The sequence below is a fragment of the Microtus pennsylvanicus genome, chromosome 9 (genome assembly GCF_037038515.1).
Source record: "Microtus pennsylvanicus isolate mMicPen1 chromosome 9, mMicPen1.hap1, whole genome shotgun sequence".
NCBI classification, from domain to species: domain Eukaryota; kingdom Metazoa; phylum Chordata; class Mammalia; order Rodentia; family Cricetidae; genus Microtus; species Microtus pennsylvanicus.
Window position 1 is genome coordinate 20714971 of NC_134587.1, and position 27203 is coordinate 20742173.

Below are 27203 nucleotides of genomic sequence, written 5' to 3' on the forward strand. Positions count from 1 at the left end.
CAAGAAATACAAAGAGAGAGAAATAACAAATAGTTAGAAACTCTGTGTGCTGAAAACTAGGTGGGTGGTCGTTATATACTTTCTAGGAAGGGGTCTCTAGTGGAGGCGCTGAGGGCGAGCTCAGGAAGGTGAAACCAGCAAGTTCAGGAGACAGGCACAGCAGAGAGGAACCAGGCGGAGAGAATCCAATAGCAGAAGGAGCGCTGAAGCTCAAGGAAGAGCGGGATGCAAGGCAGACAGACCCTTCTTAGTAGGGCTGCAAGCAATGGTCCGGGGTCCCTGGCTCTTTGCAGTTTGCATTTCAGGAAGCTACTAGAGCTTTTGTAGGGAGAGGGAACAGCGCTGGTATGGTAAAGATGACAGTTCTGGTCTTGACCATTTGGAGTTTGGGATATGGAAATCTATATGGGAACATCCAGTCTGCAGCTGAATACATGAGGGAGATGGATTGGCAGCTTAAGGATGACATTTGAAATCCTGAGCAAGTGGTAAGGATGTAGTTTGGTGGGGAGCTTGCCTTAGCATGTGCAAAGCCCTGACATCCACCCCATAAGGGAAGGGAGGGTAGAAAGTGCAATAATACACATTAAGCTGTTCTCCTAAGGAGGGTGTTGAGTAAAAGGAAATAATGGCAAGTCTTTAATTTCTTTGGGAGAAAAATCTTGCAGCAATGAAAAGAATTTTGATGTAAAGAAAATCATTTATAGTTTAAAAAGGAAGGAAAAGAGAGAGTGAGGGAAAGAGAGGGAGGGAGAGAGAGGGAGGGAGGGAGGAAGGAAGGAAGGAAGGAAGGAAGGAAGGAAGGAAGGAAGGAAGGAAGGAAGGAAGGAAAAGAAGGAAGGAAGGAAGGAAGGAAAGAAGGAAGCAAGCAAGCAAGCAAACAAGCAAGCAAGCAAGCAAACAAGCAAGCAGTTTGGTGTTTAATGGTGGGTTTGGAATTCTGTCACAGCTATGAAACAATATTTAATCTGTACAGGATTTAGTATCTTACACACAGTTTACTGAATAGAATCAGAAACAATGGCAACTGGGCTGGAGAGATGGCTCAGTGGTTAAGAGCACTAACTGCTCTTTCAGAGGACCCCGGTTCGATTCCCAGCACCCACATGGCAGCTCACAACTGTCTGAAAATGCAGTTCCATGAGATCTGACACGACCAACGAACATAATAAAGTTAAATAAATCATTTAAAAAAAAAAAGAAACAATGGCAACTGTCACATTTCTCTTACAATGTCACATTGGATTCCAGGCCCGGATTACAGAGGCATAGCCATCCTGTTTGCCGTGCTCAGCGCCTTAGCGCTCATCAGTGGACTCATTTGGTTCCTCGTGCAAAAAACCCATTTCCGCTGGACAGGCTTGTCCACTGTTCGCTATGAACATGGAGCCAATGAAGATGAGGTGATGCTCCCTTCGTTCCACGACTAACTTCTTCCACGAGTTTGTTCACTGGCACCAATGTTCCAGAAGAAAGATGGGCCACTCAACATTGTCCGGCAATCAGTGTTTACTCTGTTGCAAAGTAGAAGTCTTAGGGCCACTTTTAGTTGGCGAGTTGCTCGGCTGAGGCACCACGATTATGTAACCCGCTAACCGCCATACTAATTCCCCCAGTTACCAGAGCAGAGAGGACTTGGAGCCAAATGGACGGTCAGATTGTTCACAGGGGGATAAATGTAACTAATGTGAATTTCCTCTGTAAGAATGTCGTTGCTAAATAGATAGTGCATGTCTTAATAGCGTTTTAACAGTTTCACAGAAAACTAAAACTGTCAATATTACAAAGCTCCACATAGACCTTTTTAGTTTACATGCGCATCCCGCCAAATGCAAACTTAGTACTTCAGGCACAAATGACTACAAATAAGATCAACGATGTTTCAAAGTAGCACTGGGGAAAAATACTTAGTAAGATATGCTTTTTGCACAGAAAATGGAACCTCTTGGAAGATGTGTCTTATGTTATTTCAAAGATATTTATAGCAATATTAATTAGTTGTAACATTTTCTGTTTATATATAATTATTCATATTCAGTGGGGTTTTTTTTTTTGAGAAAACAGTATAATGTGGGATGTTACTGTTAAATTGACCAGGCATGCTGTATCAGCATGTGTTGGATGATTTTCTTTTTTACAAGCACCCAACTACAGATGAGATTTAAACATTTACAGTTTATATATTTCACACAGCATATCAACTTTTGATGAATGTGTTATTTTGTTGCCTTTTTACCAAGCAAAACATACAAGCAGTCTTTGAAAGGTGGTGTTTGCTAACTTTGTATTTGTAAAATGACAGCTTCTATGATGTGCAACTTGAAACTTTGTGATTAATATGGAAATATTTAAAAACCCAAATGACTAGGGGAACACTATTTTGTGGCTGTATTTTCCACTTTAAGACCCAGAATATATATATATATATTTTTTTGGATTTTTCGAGACAGGGTTTCTCCGTAGCTTTTGATGCTTGTCCTGGAACTAGCTCTTGTAGACCAGGCTGGCCTCAAACTCACAGAGATCCACCTGCCTCTGCCTCCCTAGTGCTGGGATTAAAGGTGTGCGCCACCACCGCCCGGCCCAGAATATATTCTTACAAGCCGTGTCCACTAAATAGGGTGACTGTTTTATTCAGTGTTTAATTCATATTTATACTTTAGAATATTTTTGTACAAGATCCAGATTTATTTTGTTTGAGATGTTTATACTATCATAAAGTTGTAAATAATTTTCTAAGACTGTTTTAATATGGTCTATAAGTGTCCTAAATATTTTTATTGAGGCGCCTTTTAAAGGATCATTAAGAGTCTCTTCAAAAAACTAAACCAATGCAATGTGACTACAGGCCTTGCCAAGGCTGATGCCATGGTAAAGTTGTCTTGCCTTTTAAAAGTGTTGGAGTTGATCCTTGCATGCAACGCATCTCTGAATTGATTGTATACCATGTCTAGGACGATGAGAATGTGTCCCGCTATTACAAGTTGAGGTACTGAAGATTTTCAAGCACTATTTAGAGAATAAATCCCTATATCTCTAAATGATTTTATTCTCCTTGGCTCAGTGCTTCTCGTGTGTGTGTGTGTGTGTGTGTGTGTGTGTGTGTGTGTGTGTGTGTGTAGAGCCCAGGCACATGAGTGTATAGGTGCACGCTTCCATGTGCACTTGTACAGAGACCAGAGGGCATCAAGGGTTTTTCCTCTATTGCTGTCTGTCTGTTTGCTTACCTGGTAAACTGAAAGCTTGCCATTTTGTCAGAAAGCTCCAAGGATCCACTGGTCTCTGCCCAGAAATGTTGGAGTCTCAGAACTCCAGCATGTACAAAAGCATCTACATCTCCTTACATGGCAGCTGGGGATTCGAACTCTGGTACTGAGGCTTGCACACTAAGTACTCCCACAGAGCCTTCTCTCAAGCCCTCATTGTGTCTGTCATCATCTCTCAGCAGGGCTCCCTCTGTGTTATATTAATTTCTCATTGTTTGTGCTCCTCTTAGAGGATCCTTCATACTTGTTCTCTCCAAGTTCAAATGCACAGTTCCAACAATGATCTATTGGATGATATACTGAAAACTCTTCTCAAAAAGTCTAGAACTGCCCCCTAGTGGTCCCTTTTCCCATTTCCCATTCCCAGATATCTCAAAAACTTAAGGCAACCCATCCCAGCGTTTTCTGGCTAATTTAGTTACTACATAAGGTCTGGTCAATTTTGTCTCTTTAAGCCAGACACCTAAAAAGGCAAGTCAGTGGCCCCAATAAATAAGCATAAGAAACAAATACAGAAGCGTTACCAGCATTCACTCCCTTCCTCCCATCCCTGTCCTCAGACATCTGCAAAGTTTCCCTAGTAAAGGGCTGCTGTATTGTTTTATTTTTGAGACAGGGTTTCTCTGTGTAGCCCTGGCTGTCCTGGAACTGTTTGAACATCAAGCTGGCCTCTAACTTAGATCTGCCTGCCTCTGCTTCCCAAGCCACCATGCCAAGCTAAAGAAAAAAAGATTTTGGTTTTTTTGTTTTGTTTTGTTTGTTTGTTTGTTTTTGGCTGTATTCTTAGTAAGCTCCACGCCTGACTCTTTGCTGAGATTCTTGTGGAGGATGTTGAGATCCCTATTCCTTCATCTCAGGCTTCTCTTAATGCTAAAACCCACCTGCAGAAGCAGAAACCCCATTGGTATTAATTAATGAAGAAACTGTATCTCACTTAGGAAGAGAAATTTGAATTAGTTCTCAAAAGAACACCTTTTCAAATGAAGCCTTCATGAAAACTCTGTGTCAGAAACAGACAAACATGGTTGTGACAGTGCACAATGTCAAACTTCATTGACGATTAGATCACAAGGCCCAGCAGTTTCAGTGACATGTCTGCTTCCTTCATAGTTCTGACGGAGGCAGACATGCGTTCATCTATTACAATCTCAATTTTTTAAAGATGCGTTTTGTTTTTATTATGTGTATATGTGTTGGCATATGCACTTGAATGCAGGTGGCTGCTGAGGCTAGGATAGGGTCTTGGATTCTCTGGTTTGGGCACTACAGACACTGTGAGCTGCCCAACAGGTGCTGGGAGCCAACCTCGGGTCCTCTGGAAGAGTAGCACATAGCCATTGAGCCATCTCTCCAGCCCCTGACATCTACTAACTTGTAGATCATCTATCACACATTACATAGTGTTATTTATCTATCTGTATGTATGTATGTATGTATGTATGTATGTATGTATGTATGGAAGGATGGATGGATGGATGGATGGATGGATGGATGGATGTTACAGAGTGGTTACAAAGAATCCAAGAGACAAGATGTTTCAAAAAGGCCTAAGAAACCAAAGCCCAGAAGCCAGGCAGATGATGCTGATCACATGTTCACCCAGTGCACAGTCATCCTCATCCTCAAAACAGTCCACAACTGCTTGTGAAATAGAGCCTCTGAGGTCAGAATACATCTGAGAAAACACTGCTTTACACAGTGTAGAGTGAGTTAGAGGGGACCAGCCTGACCTCAACATAAAACCAATGATCGGTGCACTCAGCTCTACTTCCCTGAGTGTTTAATTAGAATGTATCTACCCCTCAGCGAACTGAGTGTTCATACATTTCTCTTTCCCCCAACTAAGTTCATCACAAGCAGGATTTGAGAAACTAACCCATTCACAAGCCGTTATTATATTAATATTAATTAATATGGAGAAGGCATTACTTTTGTCTCTAAACTAGAAACCCAGAAGTCACCTGTAAAGCCTTTCTCATCTTCCCCAGTCCAGGAATTTTCTCAGTTTTGCCTGGACTTCTCACAAGAAGGGCAATTGCCGGACACCAACTATCGTATTTCAGATCTTTGTCAATTTCCCCCCTGGACCTAATGCAGATTGATAATCATTACTGGCCAAGGAGACTTTTAATAGAAGATAGCATCAAGTTGGTACTTAAGAAGCAGCAGAGAGAACTGTTAGCAATAGGAGAGTGTGGCCATTGGGAAACCTTTGGCCATCCTAGCTGGTGGAAAGGCAGCAGCAGAGTGGAGCCAGAGTCCAGAGGGAGTGAGCGGAAAATAAAGAATTGGGAAATGGGAGAAATGGAGAAATATGATGACAGTATGGAAGTATTCTGAGAGGGTCTATTCTGAGGAAGTTGTTTACAAAATCTGGTGGAGATAGCCATAGAAGGAGAAGACTGGTCCATGGTAGGTTTAAGGGCTTCCTCCCTCCCTCCCTCCTTCCCTCCCTCCCTCCCTTCCTCCCTCTTTTCCTCCCAAAAGAGATGAAAAATAAAGGTTTGTTTCTGTAATGATAAGGACAGAATACAGGGACTTAGCTGTGCCTGCTACACAGATGTGTTGCTACTGACCTAGAAGCCTAGCCCTTGGTTCCTTTGGAAAGACTATCACTATGTGGCCCAGGTTGATCTCAAACTCCTTATCCCCCTGGTTCCTGAGTGTTCAAAGTACAAACATGCATCATCATGGCAGGTCCACGTGTTTAGAAGACAGGAGGAAGGAAAAACTCAGTTTCATAAAACAGTGGGTGATGCAGAGGAGACAGGGGGAGTCATCAATGGAAGACAATTTTGGAGAAGAGGACGCAAGAGGGGCGGTTCTCAGATCACAGAAAGAGGAACGGGGCTGGCCTGTGATGAGGAACCACGTCTTCCTCTCTGAGGCTACAAGGGAAGTGCTGCAGATAAGCATTAAAGCTGAGAGTTGACGGCCTCCGATTTCTTGTTCAGCAGAAAGCACTACATTTTTAGGAGGAAGCAGACGAAGCCAAGCTTGAAGATAGCAATAAAAATTTGTGTATGCAATAAGAGGGATGGGAGAAGACAATGAACAAGGTAAAAAGGAAATGATTGCAGAAGAGGGATCTAGAACTCAGATGCACTGGAAATGACAAATGTTGGGAGAATGGACTTGCTCTTGCAGTCCTTAGTTGTTGCAATATACCTGGCGGGGGTTGGGGGATTGAAGACAAAAGAAGCTCCAGGCTGAGAGCTGGGTGATGCAGCAGAAAATGGGGTGGAGACTGATGGGAATAAAAGGGAGAAATGGAAAGGAGCAGAAGATGAATGGAATGAGACCAGAGAGGAGATGAGTTGGAGAGAAAAAGTTGAGGTGGGAGGTAGGATTAGAGGGGAAGATGCAGGACGATGCTTTCCGTGGATTCGGCATCCTCCCACAAAGGCAATAAGTAATCAGTTTCATGTCTGAGCAAGGAAAGAGAGGCAGTGTGTACCAGAGTTGCCTGAGGGAAGAACATGCCTTCCTTTAGTTCAAATAATAAGGCAAAACCCCTGCTGAATAAGGTCACAGCTTAAATTATTTTTTTAAATACTTTTATGGTTTATTTAACTTTATTTTATGTGCATTGATGTGAATGTGTCAGATCCCCTGCAACTGGATCTTCAGACAGCTGTGAGCTGCCATGTGGGTGCTGGGAATTGAACCCGGGTCCTCTGGAAGAGCAGTCAGTGCTCTTAACCACTGAGCCATCTCTCCAGCCCCCACAGCTTAAATTAAACCAATTCATTGGATCGTCAATTCTAGTCCATATCTAAGATGTCTTTGAAAAATTAGATGAATAGAAACTAATCCGCATTCATAAAAACGCTTTGGAGCCCAGGGTGGTAGTGAAGGGAACTTTCTCAGTTGCACGAGTCCATAGAACTGTTGGATAGTTAGTGGGCAAAAGAGCCAAACTCAAGATGTCTCCATATTTAAACACAGAATAGTTTTAGAAGGATTTTCTTTCAGTGTGAATTTAGTGCATGAACCCTTTATTGACTACGTACTAAGACTGAAAATAAATGAGAAGCAAAGTCTTGACTCTGAGCAAAGAGGCTGAGCCTGGAGTGCTGGGAGTGAAGACCCGCCCACGCTGTCTCTAGAGCTTCGTGATGCCCCCTGTAGGTCCTTTGGTGAATTGCATTCTGTATGCATTCCCACCAGCAATGGGCTGCTGCTCCACATCTTCCCACCCGTGTGTCATCGTTCTGTGGGATTTGAGTCATTCAATAGGTATATGGTAGTATTTAGTTTTTGCTTTAATTGGCAGGCCATTTAATGCATTCTTTTCATCAGCTTGTTTTCTGTCTGCTCATTTCCTTGAGAAAGAAGTTTTCTCTCAACTTTGCCTGGTTTTCACTTAGGTTGCTTGTTTTCTTTGTATTGAGTTTGACTTGATTTTGTACACCAGTGACGTGAGGCTTACCCATGAATCCTTGCTTGGTTCTAGTTCCTGTTTCTGGTTCCGGTTATAACCTCATCATTTATAAAAGCATGGTTTAAAGAATCTGCTTGTAATCCCAGCACTAAGGAAGTAGAGGCAAGGACCCTGGTTTGAATCCAGAATGGGATACATACATAGTGAGTCCTATCACAGACAAGCAAATGTACTTTAGAAAACGTTTTATTAATTCTTTGAGAATTTCATACAATGTGTTTTGATTATATTCATTCCCCCTCTCCCAATTCTTTCATACCTACCCACTATACCCTTCCCTCCCTTCCCACCCAATTTCCTTTATCTCATACCCACACCACTGAGTCCAATTGGTGTTGCCCTACCATTCTTGGGAGCAAGGCCTGCCCTAGATTGTGCTTGACCAACTGGGGCGGGGCTCACATCATTAAAGAAAATGGACTCTCCCTTTCTCAGTAAGTATGGACAAAGCAATAAGCCACTAGGAGTTACTTTAATACTATCTTCATTTATCAGAAAAGCAGTATTGTGCTCTCCCTTAGGGCCTATGACCTATTTAGTCACAGGTTCTTGGCACAGTGCCAGGAATGGGTTCCATCTCATGGAAAGGGCCTTATATCCAATCGTAAAGTGGTTGGTTGCTTTCATAATCTTCATGCCACTATTGCAGCGGTAGGCATAGTTTGCTAGGCCCATCGTTGTAGCTGGCAGGATTTGTATCTGGATGAGATAGAGGTGTTACACGCACTACTTCTCCTCCAGTCATGCACAGAGCAGGCATCTCCCAGCACCGTGAAAGCTAACTGCTAAGGAAAAGGTTTCCAGGCTCGTACCACCTTGAGTTCCCCAAGTTTTGTGACTCTGGGATGTGGTGTCTTCAGCCAACAGTGGTTTACGAACAAGTTCTGAAGATAGTCAAGACTTAACTCATGGGGCTCTATGGGACCCCAATGGCAACAATGAACCAGCTTACTACAATCACCTCCTTCCTAGTCTGTTGCTCAGGCCTCTAAAGGACATCAGGAATTTTCTGTTTTGGTAATACTGGATTTTCCCTGAGTTGAAATCATTTGAAATGAGTTGAACTGAACTCCAGAGCAATGCAGTTCTGAATCTGTCAACTCAAGAAGTAGCCCAGTCCTGGTATGGGATTTTTTATTTGCTAGGTGAGGTGTCTTTCTCTCTTGCAAGGTAACTCCATTAAAATCCCCCACCCCACCCCGCATAGTAGCCAGTTACCTCCCCCCCCACACACACAGCCCTTCCTTCCAGCTCCCATTCCAATTAAGCCCTTCCTGTTCCACTATTCTGCTTTACTCTTGATGATAGTGCAACTAGCGATGAAGACGTTATTTTCCTAAGAGACATAGTTCACAGGGAGGAGCTTGTGAAATAGGAGGTTCTGGCTGCCAACACCACCTTCAGCAAATGACCAAAGTACATCACACCTTGTCCCTTCTGTGGGACACTTGCCAAAATGGCACAAACTGAGTTCTATCGAGAAGAAACACCAGACAAAACTCAAACTGAAGGACATTCTTCAGAGTGATCAGAACGTTTCCGGGGCAATTTTTTTTTTGCGTGGGGGGTGGGGGATGGGGAGGGTGCTGAAAGGCAAAGAGTAGCGGAGGATAGTCCTCGACTAAAGACATTGAAGAGACATCACCTATGACCTAAAAATGTAACTTTTGTTCCTGGATTGGATCCTAGAACAGAGGCAACTGTCAAATGCAACAAGCTCTACTGTGTTCCACCATTGGTCGTTTCCCGGTTCTGATCAGTGCCCCGATGTTATGTAAGATGCTGATATTTGGAGAAGCTGGCTGAAGGGGTTACAGGAATTTCATTTTGCAACATTTTAGAAAGTCTGCGATTATTCAGTCCAAATGAAAAGTTTATCTTTAAAAGAGAGAAGTTGGAGCCTGCAGCGCGCAGGCCGCTTGGGACTCTGGGCGACTCAGCTGTGCGACCCTGGCCTCCACTCCCCCGCCTCGAGTGGGAGGCGTCGCGGCGGAGCTCAGAGCTCCGCACGCCCGACAAGCGCCGCCCCCGGCCCGCTCTCGGCGCCGCGCAGTCATGCCCCACGCCGCGCTCTCCACGCTCCTGCTGCTGAGCCTCGCCACTGCCGCCGTCGCGGGTAAGCCGCCCCTGCCGCGCCCCCGAGGGCGCAGACTTCCCGCTCCCACCCCGGCTGGTGTCTCACCGCCCCTCATGCCCTGCGCTCAGATCACCCCGCACCCATTTTTCTGGCTGGGTGCCTTCCGAGAGCCCGACCCGGGGCAAAGGCCAAGGCGGAGGACCTTCCTCGCGCTTCCACCGTGTCTGCATCCTCTGCTCCGACTCCCAAGACGGTTCGCTAGCTAGAGGGCAGAGGAACTTAGAGTCCTTGGATGGGTGGGAGCAGGGAAGAGATGAGGCCTGGGGGTGGAGGGAGAGAGGAAACAAGCCCTGTCCCTTGGCTGGTGGTCAAGTTGTTAAAACAGCAAAGTTCAGCCAAACAATCCCTCATCAAGAGAGAAAAGAGGTCAGCCTTGGAAGCCACTACAAAGCTGAGTTAGAGAATCCTTTGGTCGGTTGGTATACCAGTGACATCTGAAAAAATTAGACCTAATTAGTTACTTGCAAAATAACTCCTGAGGAAGACAGACAGTTCCACCCACCACGTGTTTTTCTTTAAAGGAGCTTTCCGTGGAGGCATGTCGAAAGTATGTTAGTGGGGAAACTCCAAAAAACACTATCAATCGACCATTTCCGAGAATGAAAGAACAAAATAAACAAGCCCTAAGTGAAAGCGTGTGTGGGCTTCAAGAGCAGGATTGTGCGAGAGATTTTCGCCTCCTGGATTCCGCTGGACTTTTAAATGAGCTTCTATATGAAGCCTGCTGCCCGCGGGGAATGTTTTAAAGGCCCTGGCTGGTGGAGACCCAACTTGAGCTCGCCAAGCTCTTTTGCTGGGCTCCTGGGGATGAGCTCTTAGGACCACTTAGACCATCTGCCACCTAGCTGAGAAGCAGAAGCAAGATGCACAGTTTTACACCATCTGAGTGGCATACGTTAGTCCGGGCTAAGGCTGTACTAGGATTTCTGTGACGTCTGGGCCGATTCTGAGTCCTCCTTGGGCACCCCCTTGTTAAATCTAAGCCATCGGGAACCCCCCCCCCATTAGCTCACTCTCTACAGTTCCAGATCAAAAACAAAAAACTACTTTTATTTTCCACCTGTGAGATGGTACATGGGTAACTATGCTTGTTTTGCAAGCCTGGTGACCTGAGTTGATTCAATCCCAGAAGCCATGTAAATGTAGGAGGAGAATAAGAACTCCACGAAGTTATTCTCTGACTTCCCCCAAGTCACACACACACACACACACACACACACACACACACACACACACGATGATAACAAATTAAAAAGGAAAAAAAACCACATTCTCAGCCACTCTGGAAAGATACGGCGTTTCTAGATTTTGGTATCACCTGTGAAGCTGTTTTGGACAGAGTCTGGTCTGGACAATTCAGGCTTGCCTAGAGCTTTAGGTATAGTCCATGGCGAATAAATTCACTCTGCTAGTCAGCTTTTCTCAGTCAGGCGACTTGACCTATTAATGTAAAGATTAATGTAAAACTGAGCACGAGCACTTCGCTCACTAGTTAGCCAGCTTCTCTGGACGTCAGGAGACTGGAGATGACATCACTTCATAGAGCTGCTGTGTGTATCGAGGGAGAACCCTGTCTCATGCCTAGTACCGGCCTGCGAAATCCTGGTCTCTTGCCTTTTGCTCTGATCATAAAGCATCAACGGAAAACATCCTAAGAGTGCCACGCTGTTGCTGTGTCTGGTTACCAAGCACACTTCCACTCGTGATGGAGAGAGCTTATCAAGACTTAGAACTAGCCGAATGGCCAGACCTCGCCCCTAAAGGAACCTCGGTGATCCAGCATAAAGTCTAAACTTAATGCTGAAGTGGAAATCATTCTTATTTTCTCTGTTACGCTGGAGTGTATCAGTGAAAGTGAGTTTGTTGGTTTTCGTTATTAGCTCAGAATTCACAGTGGCTAAAACATTGCTTTACTTGCAAAGGTCCCGAGGCAGGCCTTGATGGAGCTTCTCTGGCTTGGGTTTGTTTGTTTGTTTTACGTGAACACTGCTGGGTCTCCAAGCACAAGTTCCTCACCCACCGGGCCACCTCTCCACATCTGGAGCCTCTCTGTAACTGTGCATTTGCACACAGGGATGTGCCTGGGACTACCGGGTCAGTGATTTCCCATGAGTGAGACGGGAGGAGTGAGCATAAGTCACTCTCTGTGCTCATCATGTGGGTCAGAATCTCGGTCTCTGATTTCGAGCGGCTGCTGCCTACAAGCGGTGGTTTGGGGGCCCCCCGCCTTCCATCTGATGCTATCTCACTACCCTCCCTTCTCTCCACTGAGTTTCTCCACACTGACCTGGTGGGAACTTCAACCTTCTGTTTCTTCTATAGAGGCTGCTTACCCCCCTGTTGTTGGCACGGTCATTCTGTCCCCTACCATTTAGACCTGTGTTATTATGTCATATCCTAAGGCCTTCCCCCAACACCTACTCTTTGTTACGGTGTTTTCTCTTCAAAGCTTTTCCGAGTGTACTTTGTCTGTCTGTGTTCTTGGCCATCACTCTCTTCCCAGGAACAAACTATTCAACAGCAGGAAACTTACTGTCTGGATAGGGTTTGTTTTATTTTTATGTCTCTTGATCTTGTAATAAGATGATGAAAATTGGATGATTGAAAAAGTATGGGGGAAGCCGGGCGGTGGTGGCGCAAGCCTTTAATCCCAGCACTCGGGAGGCAGAGGTAGGTGAATCTCTGTGAGTTCGAGGCCAGCCTGGTCTACAAGAGCTAGTTCCAGGATAGGTTCTAAAGCCACAAAGAAACCCTGTCTCAAAAAACAAAACAACAACAACAACAAAAAAAGTATGGAGGATTAGCTGCATTGTGGTTTCTTTCCATCTGTGTCGCTTCTGCCTGAACTTGTAACTGGATTCAAAACATTTGCAACCCGTAAATCTATAAAGGCCACTTTTCTCAACATCGCAGATGGAGCAGTTCTATTTCAGAGGAAATTATCTCAGATTAGATATAAGAATATTTTTATGAGGACTGGAGAAATGGCTTAGCAGTTAAGAGCACTGGCTGCTATTCCAGAGGATGCAGGTTCAATTCCCAGCAACCATATGGCAGCTCACGACTGCTTGTAACTCCAGTTCCAAGGGACCAGACGTTCATGGCAAAAGACAATAAACATAAGATAAAAATAAATTAAAAACAAAGATATTTGTTTTTAAAAAAAGAATGTTTCTATAAATTTTAGTTTTAGTTTTGCCAACAAGAAGTTAAATTCTCCAATAGTTATTATTTTAGGATTTCTTTCATTGTTGAGAAGCCTTTGAGAGTTTGCTGCTGTGTTAAAAATCAATGCCGCCACTCAAGGCATGTGTTCCACTCTGCGTGGCTGGGGAAGAATCTAGACCAAACCCAGATGCCTGATCTGTTTGATGGCTGAAAACTCCTCTAGATGGCTTCCGGCACAATACCTCACAAATCCACCCAGACGATAGAAGCCAAGTTTGGCTTCAAATGAGGTCAAAAAAGAACAATTTTTGCATCATCCATGTCAGGCATGTGATGGATATCCATGATATCTAAAATATTTGGATTTTGAGGAGAAACCAGGAGATTTAATCCATAAAAAAAAAAGACAGATGTTGCCCAGTGAGAAAGGTACAGATGACACACGTCTTCTGTGGGTAAATGTCATAGCAGTTCTTTGAGGATGGGCATGGTGGCAAAGGCTATGGTTAATTGAACATTCGGGCCTCTGGTCGTCCAGGACCCACATGCATGTAATAGACAGCGCCCTCTTGCCTTGCTGAAGGCCTGTGGAGGGTGAGTGAGCGTTAATGCGAGAGCAGATAGGTCCTCACGCTTGCCTTGGTCATACAAAATCCACTGTGGGGACAGCTTTTCATTCTTCTATGTACGTAAGTAAGGCAAGGGATGGATGGATAGATAGATGATAGATAGATAGATAGATAGATAGATAGATAGATAGATAGATAGCTTTATATTATATAGATAGAGAATAGGTAGATATATAGATTTATATAGAGAGATGATAGATATGTAAATAGATACATAGATACAAGCATAGACACATACATAAATAGATAGATAGATAGATACATACATACATACATACATACATTGTAGTAATACAAGCGGTGGGGCTGCGTCCCCAGCACCCCGGCCGCCTGCTAGCTTATGCCTCAAAATAACAACACAGACACTGTATTCTTTTAAACACTGCTTGGCCCATTTCTATCTAGCCTCTTCTAGGCTAATTCTCACATATTAATTTAGCCCATTTCTAAACATCTGTGTAGCACCGCTAGGTGCGCTTACCAGGAAGATTCTAGCCTACGTCCATCCTGGGTCGGAGCTTCATCGCATGTGCCTCAGAGAGCAGAGCTATCACATCTACCCGGGAGAGGGGAGCATGGCGTCTCTGAGCTCACTTCCTCTTCCTCCCAGCATTTTGTTCTGTTTACTCCTCCCACCTATGTTTTAACCTATCAGGACCAAGTAGTTTCTTTATTGCTTAACCAATGAAATCAACAGATTGATATATGACACTCCCACATCAATACATAGATATATACATAGATGCATACATAGATACATACATACATAGAGAGATAGTTGGCAAAATTTTCTTCTATGGGTGCTGGCTCCCTGGAAGATTCTAATACAATAGCCAGTAGGATATTCCAGAAATGAGGGAGTGTGACAAACAAGACTGCATTCTGCGGAGCTTGTCACTTCTGCCTTGCACCACGAATCCCTCACTCTTGGGAAGCCATCTGCTGGGTTACCTTTCTCATTGCTGGAACCTATTCTCTAGCAAGAACAACTTAGCGGAGGAAGGATTTGGGCTCCCAGTCTGAGAATAAAGTCCATCATGATGGCAGGAGTGTGAGGTTGCTGCCCCTCGTGTCTCAGTAGACCAGAAGACAGAGAAAAGACAAAACTCAACCCACTTCTTGCAGCTAGGCACCACTTCTAAAAGTTCCACAACTCTCCAAAACAGAGCCTCGGCTGGGGACTGAGTCTTGAAACACATATGCTCAAAACAGGGCATTCATACTTGGTTTCCGTAGGCTGGTGGCCATCTCATAATGCAAAATGCACTCAGCCCAACTTCTAGCTTCCTCATAGATTCACATTCCCAATGCTGTTCTTGAGATAAACACTTGGCTTTGAGTCCCTGTGGTATAGAAAAGCAATCCTATGTTTTCAGTATACAGTAGCACCAATTGTCTCTCATTTTTAGATGAAAGGTAGCAAGGAAATGCTGGACTAAAACAATACTGAACCCCAACAGGGCAGGTACCAAATCTGCAGCTCCATGTCTGGCATCTGGAAATCCAACATCATGGCAACAACTGGTCTCCAGCAAGCTTGGGCAGCCCTGTCCCTCCATCCTACAGCGCATGTGACCATTCCCTTGAAGCAGCTGCACTCAGTGTCAGCAGCTTTTGTTGGTAGATGTGCTGTAGGCACCTCCAATATCCTAAGATGGCAAGCGCAGCCTAGGCTCCGCCTTCACAGCTACATACAGAAGCTCCAAGCTCCATGCACGGACTCTGACCTTATCACACATTTCCTGGCTCTGGTAGCTTCCTGAAATACTGGCACAATCCTCCATGACTCTCTCTTCGGCTTGTGTCTTTTATGTCTACAAAAACAGCACCATAGAGGCCATGGCAAATTCTACCACCAGATGAGAGCCTGGCCCTCTTTGACCACAATCTACAGTAGCCTTTCTGTATCTCCTGGGCTGAACAGAACAGAATACTTCTCCAGGCAGCTTGGCTGCCCAGAATGTTTTTTGTTCAGAAACACTGTTTCAAGTGAAAATTCTTAAAATGGATTTGCATTGTTATAGCCTGGTGCTCTCAAGGGATTGAGTCTTGCTTTTAGGGCACCTTTCCTACTGACTCCATGAAAAGTGTGTGGGTGGGGAGGGCTCCTTGTTAACACTGACCTCATTAGCCGTTACTGGTTCTATATCCACACCTGCCTTGACCCAGCTTCTACCCCCGCCCCTTTCCATTATTGAACTGCACATTTTCCATACCCTTGGGCTTCACTTCCTGCCCACTGTCACTGGAAGTCTAACCAAGAGCAATTAGCAGTATGGCCACACCACAACCTGAACGCCATGTCGTCCTGAAGTTTTTCCTACCAAACAAATCAGTCTTCTGTTTTTTAATTTCCCCTAAATCAAGTTTTCAGGATGGAGGCAAAATAAGGCCATTTTCTTTGTCAGACTATATAGCACTATTGGTCTCTGAAACCACATGATCACAACCTTCCTGTCTGTACTTCCTTTATCATCCTTCCTGTCTGTACTTCCTTCATCATCCTTCCTGTCTGTCTGTACTTCCTTCATCATCCTTCCTGTCTGCCTGTACTTCCTTCATCATCCTTCCTGTCTGCCTGTACTTCCTTCATCATCCTTCCTGTCTGCCTGTACTTCCTTCATCATCCTTCCTGTCTGTACTTCCTTCATCATCCTTCCTGTCTGTACTTCCTTCATCATCCTTCCTGTCTGCCTGTACTTCCTTTATCATCCTTCCTGTCTCTCTGTACTTCCTTCATCATCCTTCCTGTCTGCCTGTACTTCCTTCATCCTCCTTCCTGTCTGCCTGTACTTCCTTCATCATCCTTCCTTCCGGTCTGTACTTCCTTCATCCTTCCCTACTCCGACTGGAATCACCCCTTAAGCACTGCTTAAAGCATTCTAGGGCTTCTCTAGCCTCTAGCTTCAAATTTCTCCACTTTTCCTCCTAAAAACCTAAGAAATATGGTCAGGTTTCTCCCAGGAGCAACCACGACCCCAATTCTCATTATCAATTTTATGTGTTAGTTACTATTCTCACAGCTATGACCAGACACCTGATTAGTGCAAGCTAGGGGAGAATTCGTTTGGTGCAGTTTGAGAGTCGAGTGACTCCAGTAGCAGGAGCGTTTGGATGCTTGCTCATTTCTCTGTCCAGAAAGCATAGAGAAGACAGGACAGGAAAGATCCACACAAAACAATGCCACTTGCTTGAGGATTAAATGGTCGAACACATGAATCCATAGGGGCCATTTCACATTCAAATCAAGATATATAGAGCCTCCTCTACACTGCTGTGGTGAGAAACTGAGGTCTCCAAGCCACACCAACTCACCATTCATAGGAATCTGCCTTCTCAGGACCGGTATTCCAGCGTAGTTGAGTGTTGAGATGACTGCTGCCCTAGCCAACACGTGGACTGTGTCTGCATGGGAAAACCCCAGCCTGACAACCCAAGTAAGTTGCTGCTTCCAGTGTTTAAGCAGAGACACTAGCTGAGGTGCCGTTTCTTGCTTTAAGCTGATCATTTGTTACACAGAGGAAGATTGCTAATACACCACCTTACACAGTTAGCTCCAGTTTGACATAAGATAGAATTACATGGGATAGGGCATCTGGGGATTATCTCGATTGTATTAATTGGGGTAGGGAGATTTACATCTATTGTGGGTGGTCCCATTGGTTCCTACTAGGACTGTAGAAGTGAAGAAAGGCTAAGAGGTAGCAGACATTGATGGCTCTCTGCTTTCTGACTTATGGGGGCCTTGAGTACTAGCCACGGCACCCCCTCAGGGCTCAGAATAGGACATCTATGGCAAGTAAGGATCTGAGGGCAAAAAAATTAACTCAAGCACGTTTCCTCCACTTGTTCTTTATTTTTCAGGCGAGGGGAAAAAGTGAAGAGAAACAGCGATCTCCACGAGGTTTTTAGTTTTTACAGATGCAATTGGAAAGATTCCACAGGCAAAGACAATATCACATGCATTTTAGGCTCACGAAAAGGGGCAGGTGAACCTGACAAAGCAACACTCCGGAACAGGTGACACCAGCCAGGGAAGAGCCAGCATCCAAGGGGAAATATCTGTCATCCCAAGCCATTAGATAAAGTTACTAAACGTCCCTGAAACTGGATTTCACCCACACCCAGACCTGTCTGTCTGGTAAGGGTGAGGCAGGCTACCTTCTTGCTCAGTGCCCGTCTTCTATAGAAATTTCTTTGTGGTGTGTTAGCACATAATTTTGTGGGATTGACTCTGTGTAAACTTGACTGTTAGCACAAAGGAGTGAATGTTATCGCTCTAAGGCCCCATGGTGTGGGGGGATGGAAAGGAACTGGGGCAGAGGACAGCCTAAGTATAGACCAGAGATCCTGTTGGAGTCAGACTTTTCTCCACCACCTAATTTGCTTGCTCAGAGTCATGCACCGCCTCACTCCTCCGTGTGTTTTTCTGGGTTGTGCTCCACACAGCACAGTACTTGTTACTTAGGATATAATTAGATTTAAGGGCCGGATCCCTACTGACTCACAGTCAATAATCAACCGAGGAAATAGATAACTACAATAGAAACCAATACTGAATGTGTTCAAGACGTCAGGTGGCAGCGCAGCCTCTTTTGAATCAGGATGGCTAGCTATGGGTCCTGGTTGTCTGACCCAGTCTTATGTAGGCCTGGCAGGCTAGGACCCGCCAAACCTCTTGTAGCTTGTGTGCTTTTACCTCTTACTAGTGTTAAAACAGCAATAAAATTTCAACTGATTTGGGAGGAGACATTGTAACTATAGCACTCTCCAATCCAGCGCTTCCTAGAGTGAACCATGCAGGACGGTGAGCCATGCAGAGGAGGCTCAGAAAGACATTGCTTGTTATTGCTATAAGGCTGTAAGCAGGAAGCTAGCAGCACATTCACCAGTGAAATGATGCACACATTGCATAACAAGGAGAGATGATGACCCACAGATACAAACTACAAAACAAGTGACTCTCATAAAAGTGATATTTGTCAGAAGGAGCTAGACACAGAAGTACATTGTGCCATGCCTGATTTTATTACTGTAAAGCCCAAAACAAGCAAAATGGACCTATGGTGTTCAAAGTTAGGGGAAATGATTTCGTTTAGAGAAGGGGCGATAACCAAAAGAGGATAATGTTGTGTTTCTTCATTTTGCTGATGATTGGGTGAGTGTGTTCTGTTTTGGAAAATTGACCAAGCTGCATGGTTATGGCTTGCGCCGTTTTGTGTACGCTGTGTTCGATGAGAAGTTTCCCTTTTAAAAAGAATAGTAGTGTACAGTACTGGCCAGTAAGGTCGATTGAGTTAAATTTGGAGCTAGGAGGAACTATGGAGTTGCAGAAAGGAGTATGTGTAAAGTAAAGCCTCCGAAGATGGAAATAAATTGGTATGTGAAGGTGAAGAAGAGTATGTCTGCACTCAGCCAAGCGTTTTAAGTTCTTACTGTAGGTCCCTGTCCAAGGAAGGAAGACATCAAAAGTGACCATGTTTGATGAAAGCTACACGTTATGAAAATCTTGCCTCAGACTTTGTGCTTGGGTGGCTTGCACGCTTTATCTAACGTTAACAACAATAATCCGACTGTCTTAGCTAGGGTTTCTGTGAAAAGACACCATGACCACAGCAACTCTTATAAAGGGAAATGATTTAATTAGGGCTGGCTTATAGTTCAGAGGTTTAGTCATTATTGTCACAGTGGGAAGCATGGTGTCACACAGGCAGATGTGTGCTAGAGAAGTAACTGAGAGTTCTGCATCCAGATCCAAAGGTATCGGGAAGAGAGAGAGACCTGGGCTTGGCTTGAGCATCTGAGGCCTCAAAAGATAACCCTCGTGACACACTTCCTCTAACAAAACCATACTTACTCCAACAAGGCCACACATTCTAATAGCGCCATAGTGCCCCTCCCTATCTGTCTATGGGGGCATTTTCATTCAAACCACCATACAACTAGGTAGACATCCATCCTTTTTATCCCCAGAAAGCACAGGAAACCAGAAAAGCAGTCCAAGATGAAATCCTTTCTGTTCTGACGTCTAATGCTTGTTCTGTTTGCTCTTTGCACTGACAACAAATGGGGGCTTAGGAGAGAAAGAACTGTGTGGTGAAATTGCAGGTGAAAGCTGGAAGAAACTGCACTGCTGACATCTCAAAGAAGGCTATCCAGAAAAAGGGTCTGGTCCTCCCAGGATGAAAAGATGCTGAAAATGGTTCACGGCCTGAAAGTAGATTTAAAGACATTAAAGTCTTTATTTTTTTTAAAAGGCCAGATGTTCACAGAAGAAGCAGAGGCATAGGATGAAGCAGAGGTGGCTGAGCTCTGCTTCGCAGGAAGAGAGGGGGGCTCCTGGCTGCTCCAGGACAGCCTTCCACTAAGTGCCTTGTTTTCAGGACCCCTCGGCTTTCCTCCTGTCCTTATCTGTCATCTCCAGACCTTCAATCTTTCTGGATGTTATTGCTTTGTTCATGCCACCAGGTTGTCACAGCGTGTAATGCAAGTGTTTATAAAACAGTCGAAGACTGGCAAGATGGCTCAGTGGGTAAAGAAAGGTACCTGCCACTGAGCCTGAAAACCCAAGTTTGATATTATGAACCCACATGGTGGGAGCAGAAAACTGAGCCCTTCGAGCTGTCCTGTGAACTCCACTTATACACTGTGGCGTGTGCGCATGGGTTTGTGCGTGTGTCTTCGAGCACACACACACACTGATAAAAATGTAGTTAGTTTTTTTTTTAGAAGAAAAAAAAAGATATCCAGGCATGGTAGCACCTTGAAAGGTAGAGGCAAGAAGATCTCTGAGTTCAAGGCCAGCATGGTCTACAGAGTGAGTTTCAGGACAGTGAGGGCTACATAGTGAGATCCTGTCTCGGGGGGAAAAAAAACAGAAAACAAAAATAAGCAAACAAAAGATAATAGGAAGAAGAGCTGTTTGTATATAAAATGAATTGTGTCGTAGGATACTTCCTCGTCCTAGAATACTTTGGATAAATTTTCTATTAAAAGATGCAACAGTGCTGGGCAGTGGTGGCACACGCCTTTAATCCCAGCACTCGGGAGGCAGAGGCAGGCGGATCTCTGTGAGTTCGAGACCAGCCTGATCTACAAGAGCTAGTTCCAGGACAGGCTCCAAAGCTACAGAGAAACCCTGTCTCGAAAAACATAAATAAATAAATAAATAAATAAATAAATAAATAAATAAATAAATAGCAACTCACACCTGGGGTGATGATTTAAATTGAAATAGGCATGAGTTTGTCCTAACTGACATATGAGTGGCCTGAATTAATGGATCAATCCAATATGAGTATGACGCATCCATCTTGTTCCTCTGGCGTCCTAGGGTGCTTCCTTTGGCCAATGGTAGCTAATATCGTCTAGCCAGCAGGTAAAGGAAAATATGGTGCGAGGAGAAATCTTGACTGATTTCTGCTCACCCCTCATCCTCTAGAAAACTGGCAAATAATCTGTTTTGGTGGCAGGGAGCTCTGTTCCGTCAGAGGCCGAGGTTAAGTATCAGGGGTTTTTGAGGTCGTAGTTTGACCTCAGTAAAATCAAGAATGTTGACTTAATTGAATGTACTGGAGCTGATTACTCAACTCTGACCTTCATAGGAATGCTTCCTTCTATTCCTCTATATTAGATTGTAATACATACAGAACTTAAAACTGTATAGGTGAGATCTTGCTGATTTTATGTAAACTTGCAAGAATATGTAAGCTTAATGTTTTTTGTTCCGTTGTCCACTAAAATTAATAAATCCTTTTGTATACTTCCAATTTGTTTCTGTGAAATCAAGTTCTTTTTTGCATGATGATCTTTTGGGTCCTAGGCTAAGTTCTATATCCTCATAATGAACAAAAGAAACTAAGGTAGAGATGGGGACAGCCTTGCTAAATAGCAGGAACAGAAATGCTAAGGTTCAGCTTCATAGAGCTATACAATCCCTATCAATAAAATAACTAAATTAAGAGCATACAGGGCAAGCCACATGGTGGTGGCATACACCTTTAATCCCAGCACTCAGGAGGCAGAGGCAGGTGGATCTCTGTGAGTTCGAGACCAGCCTGGTCTACAGAGTGAGCTCCAGGACAGCCAGGGCTGTTACACAGAGAAACCCTGTCTTGAAAAACAAAACAAACTAAACAAAAACAAGCAAACAGAAAAGAACATACAGGGCTTGAAAAATATGGCTTAGTGGGAGAGCACATGACCAAATGTACGTGAAACCCTAAGTTCAATTCCTAACCCCACCCCTCACACACACAATACACACACTCAGGAAGAAAATGAAAGAAAAAGAAATTGAGCATTAGTCTTGTTTGCTTGCACAGCACCAAAATTGCCTGGATATTCATAATCTAGATACTATCTTTTGTTCTTGCAAGTATAATTCGAACAAAAGGATTTTGCAGAACTCTTAAGACTTTAAAAACTATTGTTATATATGACAGAGATAGACTTCAGAGAGGCTTTAAGGTCTGACTTTGATTTCTTTGATAGCCGGTTGGTTTGGCGATGACACCTGATTTGCATGTCTGAATTGCTAAACAGTCAACATGCCTGTAACTGCCCTGTAAAGTCAGAAGCGAATCATCGGCACATTTTTTCCTTCATGTAAAATGGCGAAAAATGAATTCCTTTTACCCTGGTTGATTTCTTGTTTTAACAAAGGAAATGACGTGTGTGTGTGTGTGTGTGTGTGTGTGTATGTGTGTGTGTGTGTGAACTTTTAATATGCAATATCCTTAGCATCAAGAACTCAGATTAGGGGGCTGGAGAGATGTCTCAGAGGTTAAGAGCATTGCCTGCTCTTCCAAAGGTCCTGAGTTCAATTCCCAGCAACCACATAGTGGCTCACAGCCATCTGTAATGGGGTCTGGTGCAGTCCTCTGGCCCACAGGCATACACACAGACAAAATATTGTATACATAATAAATAAATAAATATTTTTTTAAAAAAAGAACTCAGATTAATGTTATTTTTCTTTTCCCAAATAGACTGCCCTTCATCCGCCTGGGTTCAGTTCCAAGGCAGCTGCTACACTTTTCTTCGAGTTACCGTCAACGTGGAAAGCATAGAAGATGTCAGGAACCAGTGCATTGGCCACGGTAAGGAACTACTTTAAAAATGGTAGTGATCCTACTGTCTTTTAACTGTGCTCCTAGAGCTGATGTGCGGATGGTGGAATTGGCCACGCAGTTTCTCCTGAGTTGGAAGACAGTTGTTGGATAGCACTGCTCACGTTGGAGCGTCAGGACCATAACGACATTGATATCTAGTCAGTGTGGGAACCATGAGATCTCTGTGTGAAAGGCACGGACTCTTAGAGTTAGATGACAGAGACCAGTGGTCCTCCACCTTCCAGATGCTGTCACCCTTTAATACCGTTCCCCATGTTGTGGTGACCCCCAACCATCAAATTATTTTCGCTGCTACTTCATAACTGTAATTTTGCTACTGTTATGAACCATAAAATAATTATCTGCATTTCTCTGATGGTCTTGGGTGACCCCTCTGAAAGAGGTTGCGACCCACAGGTTGAGAACCACTGGCCTAGAGCAAGCCTCTGTCCACTTCTCTCTGGCAGAAGAGAGACCTCAGGATTTATTGCACAGCATGCCAAGTATGGCATGGGAAGGAATGAGGAACTTTTTCTTAAAGAACCTTTACCAGAGTTTTACAAATTGCTTTTTTGTTGGGCAGTGGTGGCACACACCTTTAACCCCAGCACTCACGAGGAGGCAGAGGTATCCTGATCTCTGTGATCTCTGATCGCTGATCTCTGTGAGTTCAAGGTCAGCGTGATCTACAAGAGCTAGTTCCAACGAAAAACTTAAAAAAAAAAGAAAGAAAAGAAAAGAAAAACAAGTTGCTTTTTTGATTTCTCCTGGCCCAGAACATACCGTTTCTCAACAATGATATTAGAGCTAATCATGCTCTCCTCTCTCTCTCTCTCTCTCTCTCTCTCTCTCTCTCTCTCTCTCTCTCTCTCACACACACACACACACACACACACACACACACACACACACACACACACTCCTTTTCTGGTTAGGAACATGGAAGAGAGAGGTAGGGGGAAATGTCTAAAATCAGAGCTCTCCGTTCAACTTAGCTTATAAAAGTTGATGACATGCGGAGTCCATGGCACAATAAGATTGATTACACCTTTTAATACTTTGTGGGTATTAATATTTTGCCTGTATGTGTACAAATGCACCACATGTGTGCCTGGTGCCTGAGGAGATCAAAAGCTGCTGTCAGATCCCCAGGAATTGGAGTTACATATGGTTTATGAGCTACCCTGTGGTTGCTGGGACTTGAACCCCACTCCTCTGTAAGAGTAGCAAGTGCTCTAACCCCTGAGCCTTCCCTCTGGCCCCTATATTACTTCCTTAAAGGAAAGTTTAATTTAAACAAGCTGAGCGCTCTGCATGTAGACAGACTGAGTACATGGTTTTAAATGACCTCAAGGCGTATGATGAACTTGGTTACAAGGCTGAGTAAAAGCTCAGTTAGTCAAAGCCAACTACAAAATGTATTTTCCGGAAAATTCATTCCCATGGTGTCCTGTACCTGGACCCTTAAGCACTTGACAGTTTCCGTGGTTTGACCTATCGAGTGTATATTTATTCTTCTTTATCAAAATTAAATTCATAGTTTGTTCAAAAACCACACAGATTAATAATAACAGAAGCCAAGATTAGAACCTAGGCCTGGTGCTCGTGTTTGCACGCAAAGTGCTCGTTTGTCCTCCCCCCCCCCCTTCCCTTACTCAGGATCTGACAATGTGAGTTTTCGAAGACAACTGCCAACAATGTTTCTTCCTGATTACTCAGTTATACCTCTCAGTCTCTTTGCCCTCCCCATGATTCTAGGCTGGTCATTGTGACTTGCTTGCAACTCATGTGACATACTTGAACACCCATGGTCTAGACCGTACAAAGACTAGTAAATTTTCTGGAAGCCAAGAGAAGAAATTGATTCGCGGAAGAGCGAGTAACTAGCTGTGTCAAGGCTGCGACCGGCTCAGCGGGGTGGGGGGGTCAAGAACTCATCTTCGGATGCACGGGTGTGGATGTCAGTTATGATGTACACAGAAATCTCTCTGCGCCGCAGAACAAATTCCCAACGGAAATGGATTCAAGGAGAAAAGCAGGAAGGAAGGTTGGGCAGATGAATATCGGTAATTCATTCCCTCGGTGAAGAATCTGGGGACTCGAGAGCAACAGCTGTAGAACAATGTTACGCAGCAGGAATGAGTTTTATGGTGGCAGAAATAGCATCAGCTTGTCTGGATCCTATAATATGGTTCTGGTTCTTAATGTTCACCTATAATTTACTGACAGTATCAACTCACTCTAAAACAAACAAACAAACAAAAACCCGTGGGATTCCTAAAAGCAAAGTTAATGCTTGTTACATATCGTGGCAAATTATCTTCTTTGTATTCCAACTCCATAATGTGTAACAAGTTAGCATTATTTATTTTATAGAGTAACAGCAAACAAAAAGCCCCCCAAACCCACAGCCGGCTCAGTTGTTCATGTGTGTGAGTGTGGGCAAATGCAGAAGACAACATCTGGTGTGGGTCCTTGCCTTCCATCTTGTTCGACAGGGTCTCTTGACCTGTGGGCTTCTGGAGGGTCTGTCTCTAGCTGCTGTCTAGCCCTGGGAATCCTGTGGTTCTATACATGTGCTACGGTATCAGCGTTGCTGAGTTCTGGGGATCCGAACTCGGGTCCTGATGCTTGTGGGGCAAGCACTTCATCCACTGAGCCATCTCCTTATATGGTTCAAATTTAACAAGTAAGTTGAGACAGGCTCTCACGATTTACACAGGCAGGTGTCACCCTTCTTTGTAGTGGGGGCTACAGCATGCCCCACACTCTCAGCAAAATGCTTTTCTTTTTTTAAGACAGATTTTCATTGTGCACCTTGTCCAGGCTGTCATCAACCTCCTGCCTCGGTCTCTTGAGTAGATAGGATTACAGGCATTTGCCATAGGACCCCAGCAACATTTCTGTTGTTTTGAGTATCCCGCAGATCCCCTGGGAGTGGGTATCAAGCCCAGGTCCTCACATGGGCAGACTATATGTGCTCCTGCTCCACCAGGAAACTGTCCCGCCAATCTTCTTTGGTTAAAGGTGTGCTTGCTGTAGTGACAGCTTATGTACTCGGCTCTTTGTCCCCAAAGACATGCTTCTGTTAAGCGCCTTGTTGTTTGGGGATTCTTTGGTGAAATCTCAAATCACATAGCCTTAGGTGAAATATGAGTTGGTGGCGTTGGTCTTTAGTCCTTTAAAAGTACTGTTACTCCCGTGGTAAACCTAAAAATCCACTTGATCATCTCATCACACGTTTCTCTCTGTCAAACTCCCAACTCCATTTCTTAGCAATGCCCTGCCTACCTTTAATTCCGGCATTTGGGAGGCAGAGTCGGGCAGATCTCTGTGAGTTCCAGGCCAGCTAAGGGATACATAGTGAAGAGGGGTGGAGGGATGGGGGGGAGACAAGGAAGTATCTGGGTATGGTGATGCCCCCCTCTAATCAGGAGGCAGAAACAGGATGCTCAGGGGTTCAAACCAGCTTGGCCTACATAGTGAAACATTCTTTCAAACAATAAAGACTAGGGGCATATTTGCGTGGTTGAAGCACTTGCCTCGCACGTACAAGACTCTGAGTTCAATCACTAGGGCCAACGAGGGCAGCTAGTGTAAACACAGAAACAGAAGCAGACCATGGTGGCAAATTCGGGTTATCAAGTTGACTGGATTGAGGGATGCTTAGGGATTCGGTGAATGACTTCTGAGGATGTTCATGAGAGTGTTCTCTGGGGAGGAAGGCCTACGGATCCACACACTCTCTATGGAAGACCCTGCTATGGGAGTGGGTCGGTGCCGGCTAGTCAGCTGGGGAGCAATGAAGCTGAGAAGACAGAGTGACAAAGCACCCTCCCTCTTGTCCTTCCTTCAAAAGCAGGCGTGTGGTCCACTGCCCAGGTTCCGCTGCCTTTGACCCTGGAGCTCAAACTGCTTCGGGGCGTATATTGGACCTTTGGGCCCAGATGTAGGACCTGGGCTAAAGCGTCTTTTCTTGTTCTAAGGTATCCTGGACTTAGCCACCATAGCTTCCCTTGGCTCTCCACTGTGCTAATGGCCATTATGAAATTTCAAAACCAATTTGATCATGTAAGCCAATATAATAAATCCTCTCACAAAAAAATAAAATAAAAACTGCAGTTTTTGAAAGCCTACTAGTACAACATTTTGGAAGGCTATAAAATTATACTAAGTATATTTAATTAAAATCATATTCATTGCAGAAGGAATAAGTGGAAATATACTTTTAGTGATTCTGTTGAAGGACCACAGAATTCCGTGTGTTTTGACAGGCCCTCATTGTGTACATAGGCTGGCCTGGAATGTCTGATCCTCTTGTTTCTGCCTCTTGAGTCCTGGGATTACAAGTGCATGCCAAGACTGCCTGGCCACATTGTACATAAACACATTTATTTCCCCTTGAAAAGTTTATAGCTGTTAAATGGTGTTGACATGTTGGCTTTT

The 27203-nt window shown here is 44.3% G+C and overlaps 1 protein-coding gene across 4 annotated transcripts in view; it reads left to right on the forward strand.

The window, feature by feature from the left end:
* Window positions 1-27203, forward strand: part of LOC142857237 (lymphocyte antigen 75) — a 119506-nt gene that overhangs the window by 77206 nt on the left and 15097 nt on the right. For 2 of the 4 annotated variants that reach the window (XM_075985101.1, XM_075985100.1), the window contains exon 35: window positions 1252-3044. In XM_075985101.1, the coding sequence (XP_075841216.1) occupies window positions 1252-1430 (179 nt within the window). In that variant the 3' untranslated portion in view covers window positions 1431-3044. Of the gene's footprint in view, window positions 1-1251; window positions 3045-9598; window positions 9827-22634; window positions 22746-27203 lie in introns of those variants that run through there. The other 2 variants (XM_075985102.1, XM_075985103.1) reach the window with 2 other exon arrangements.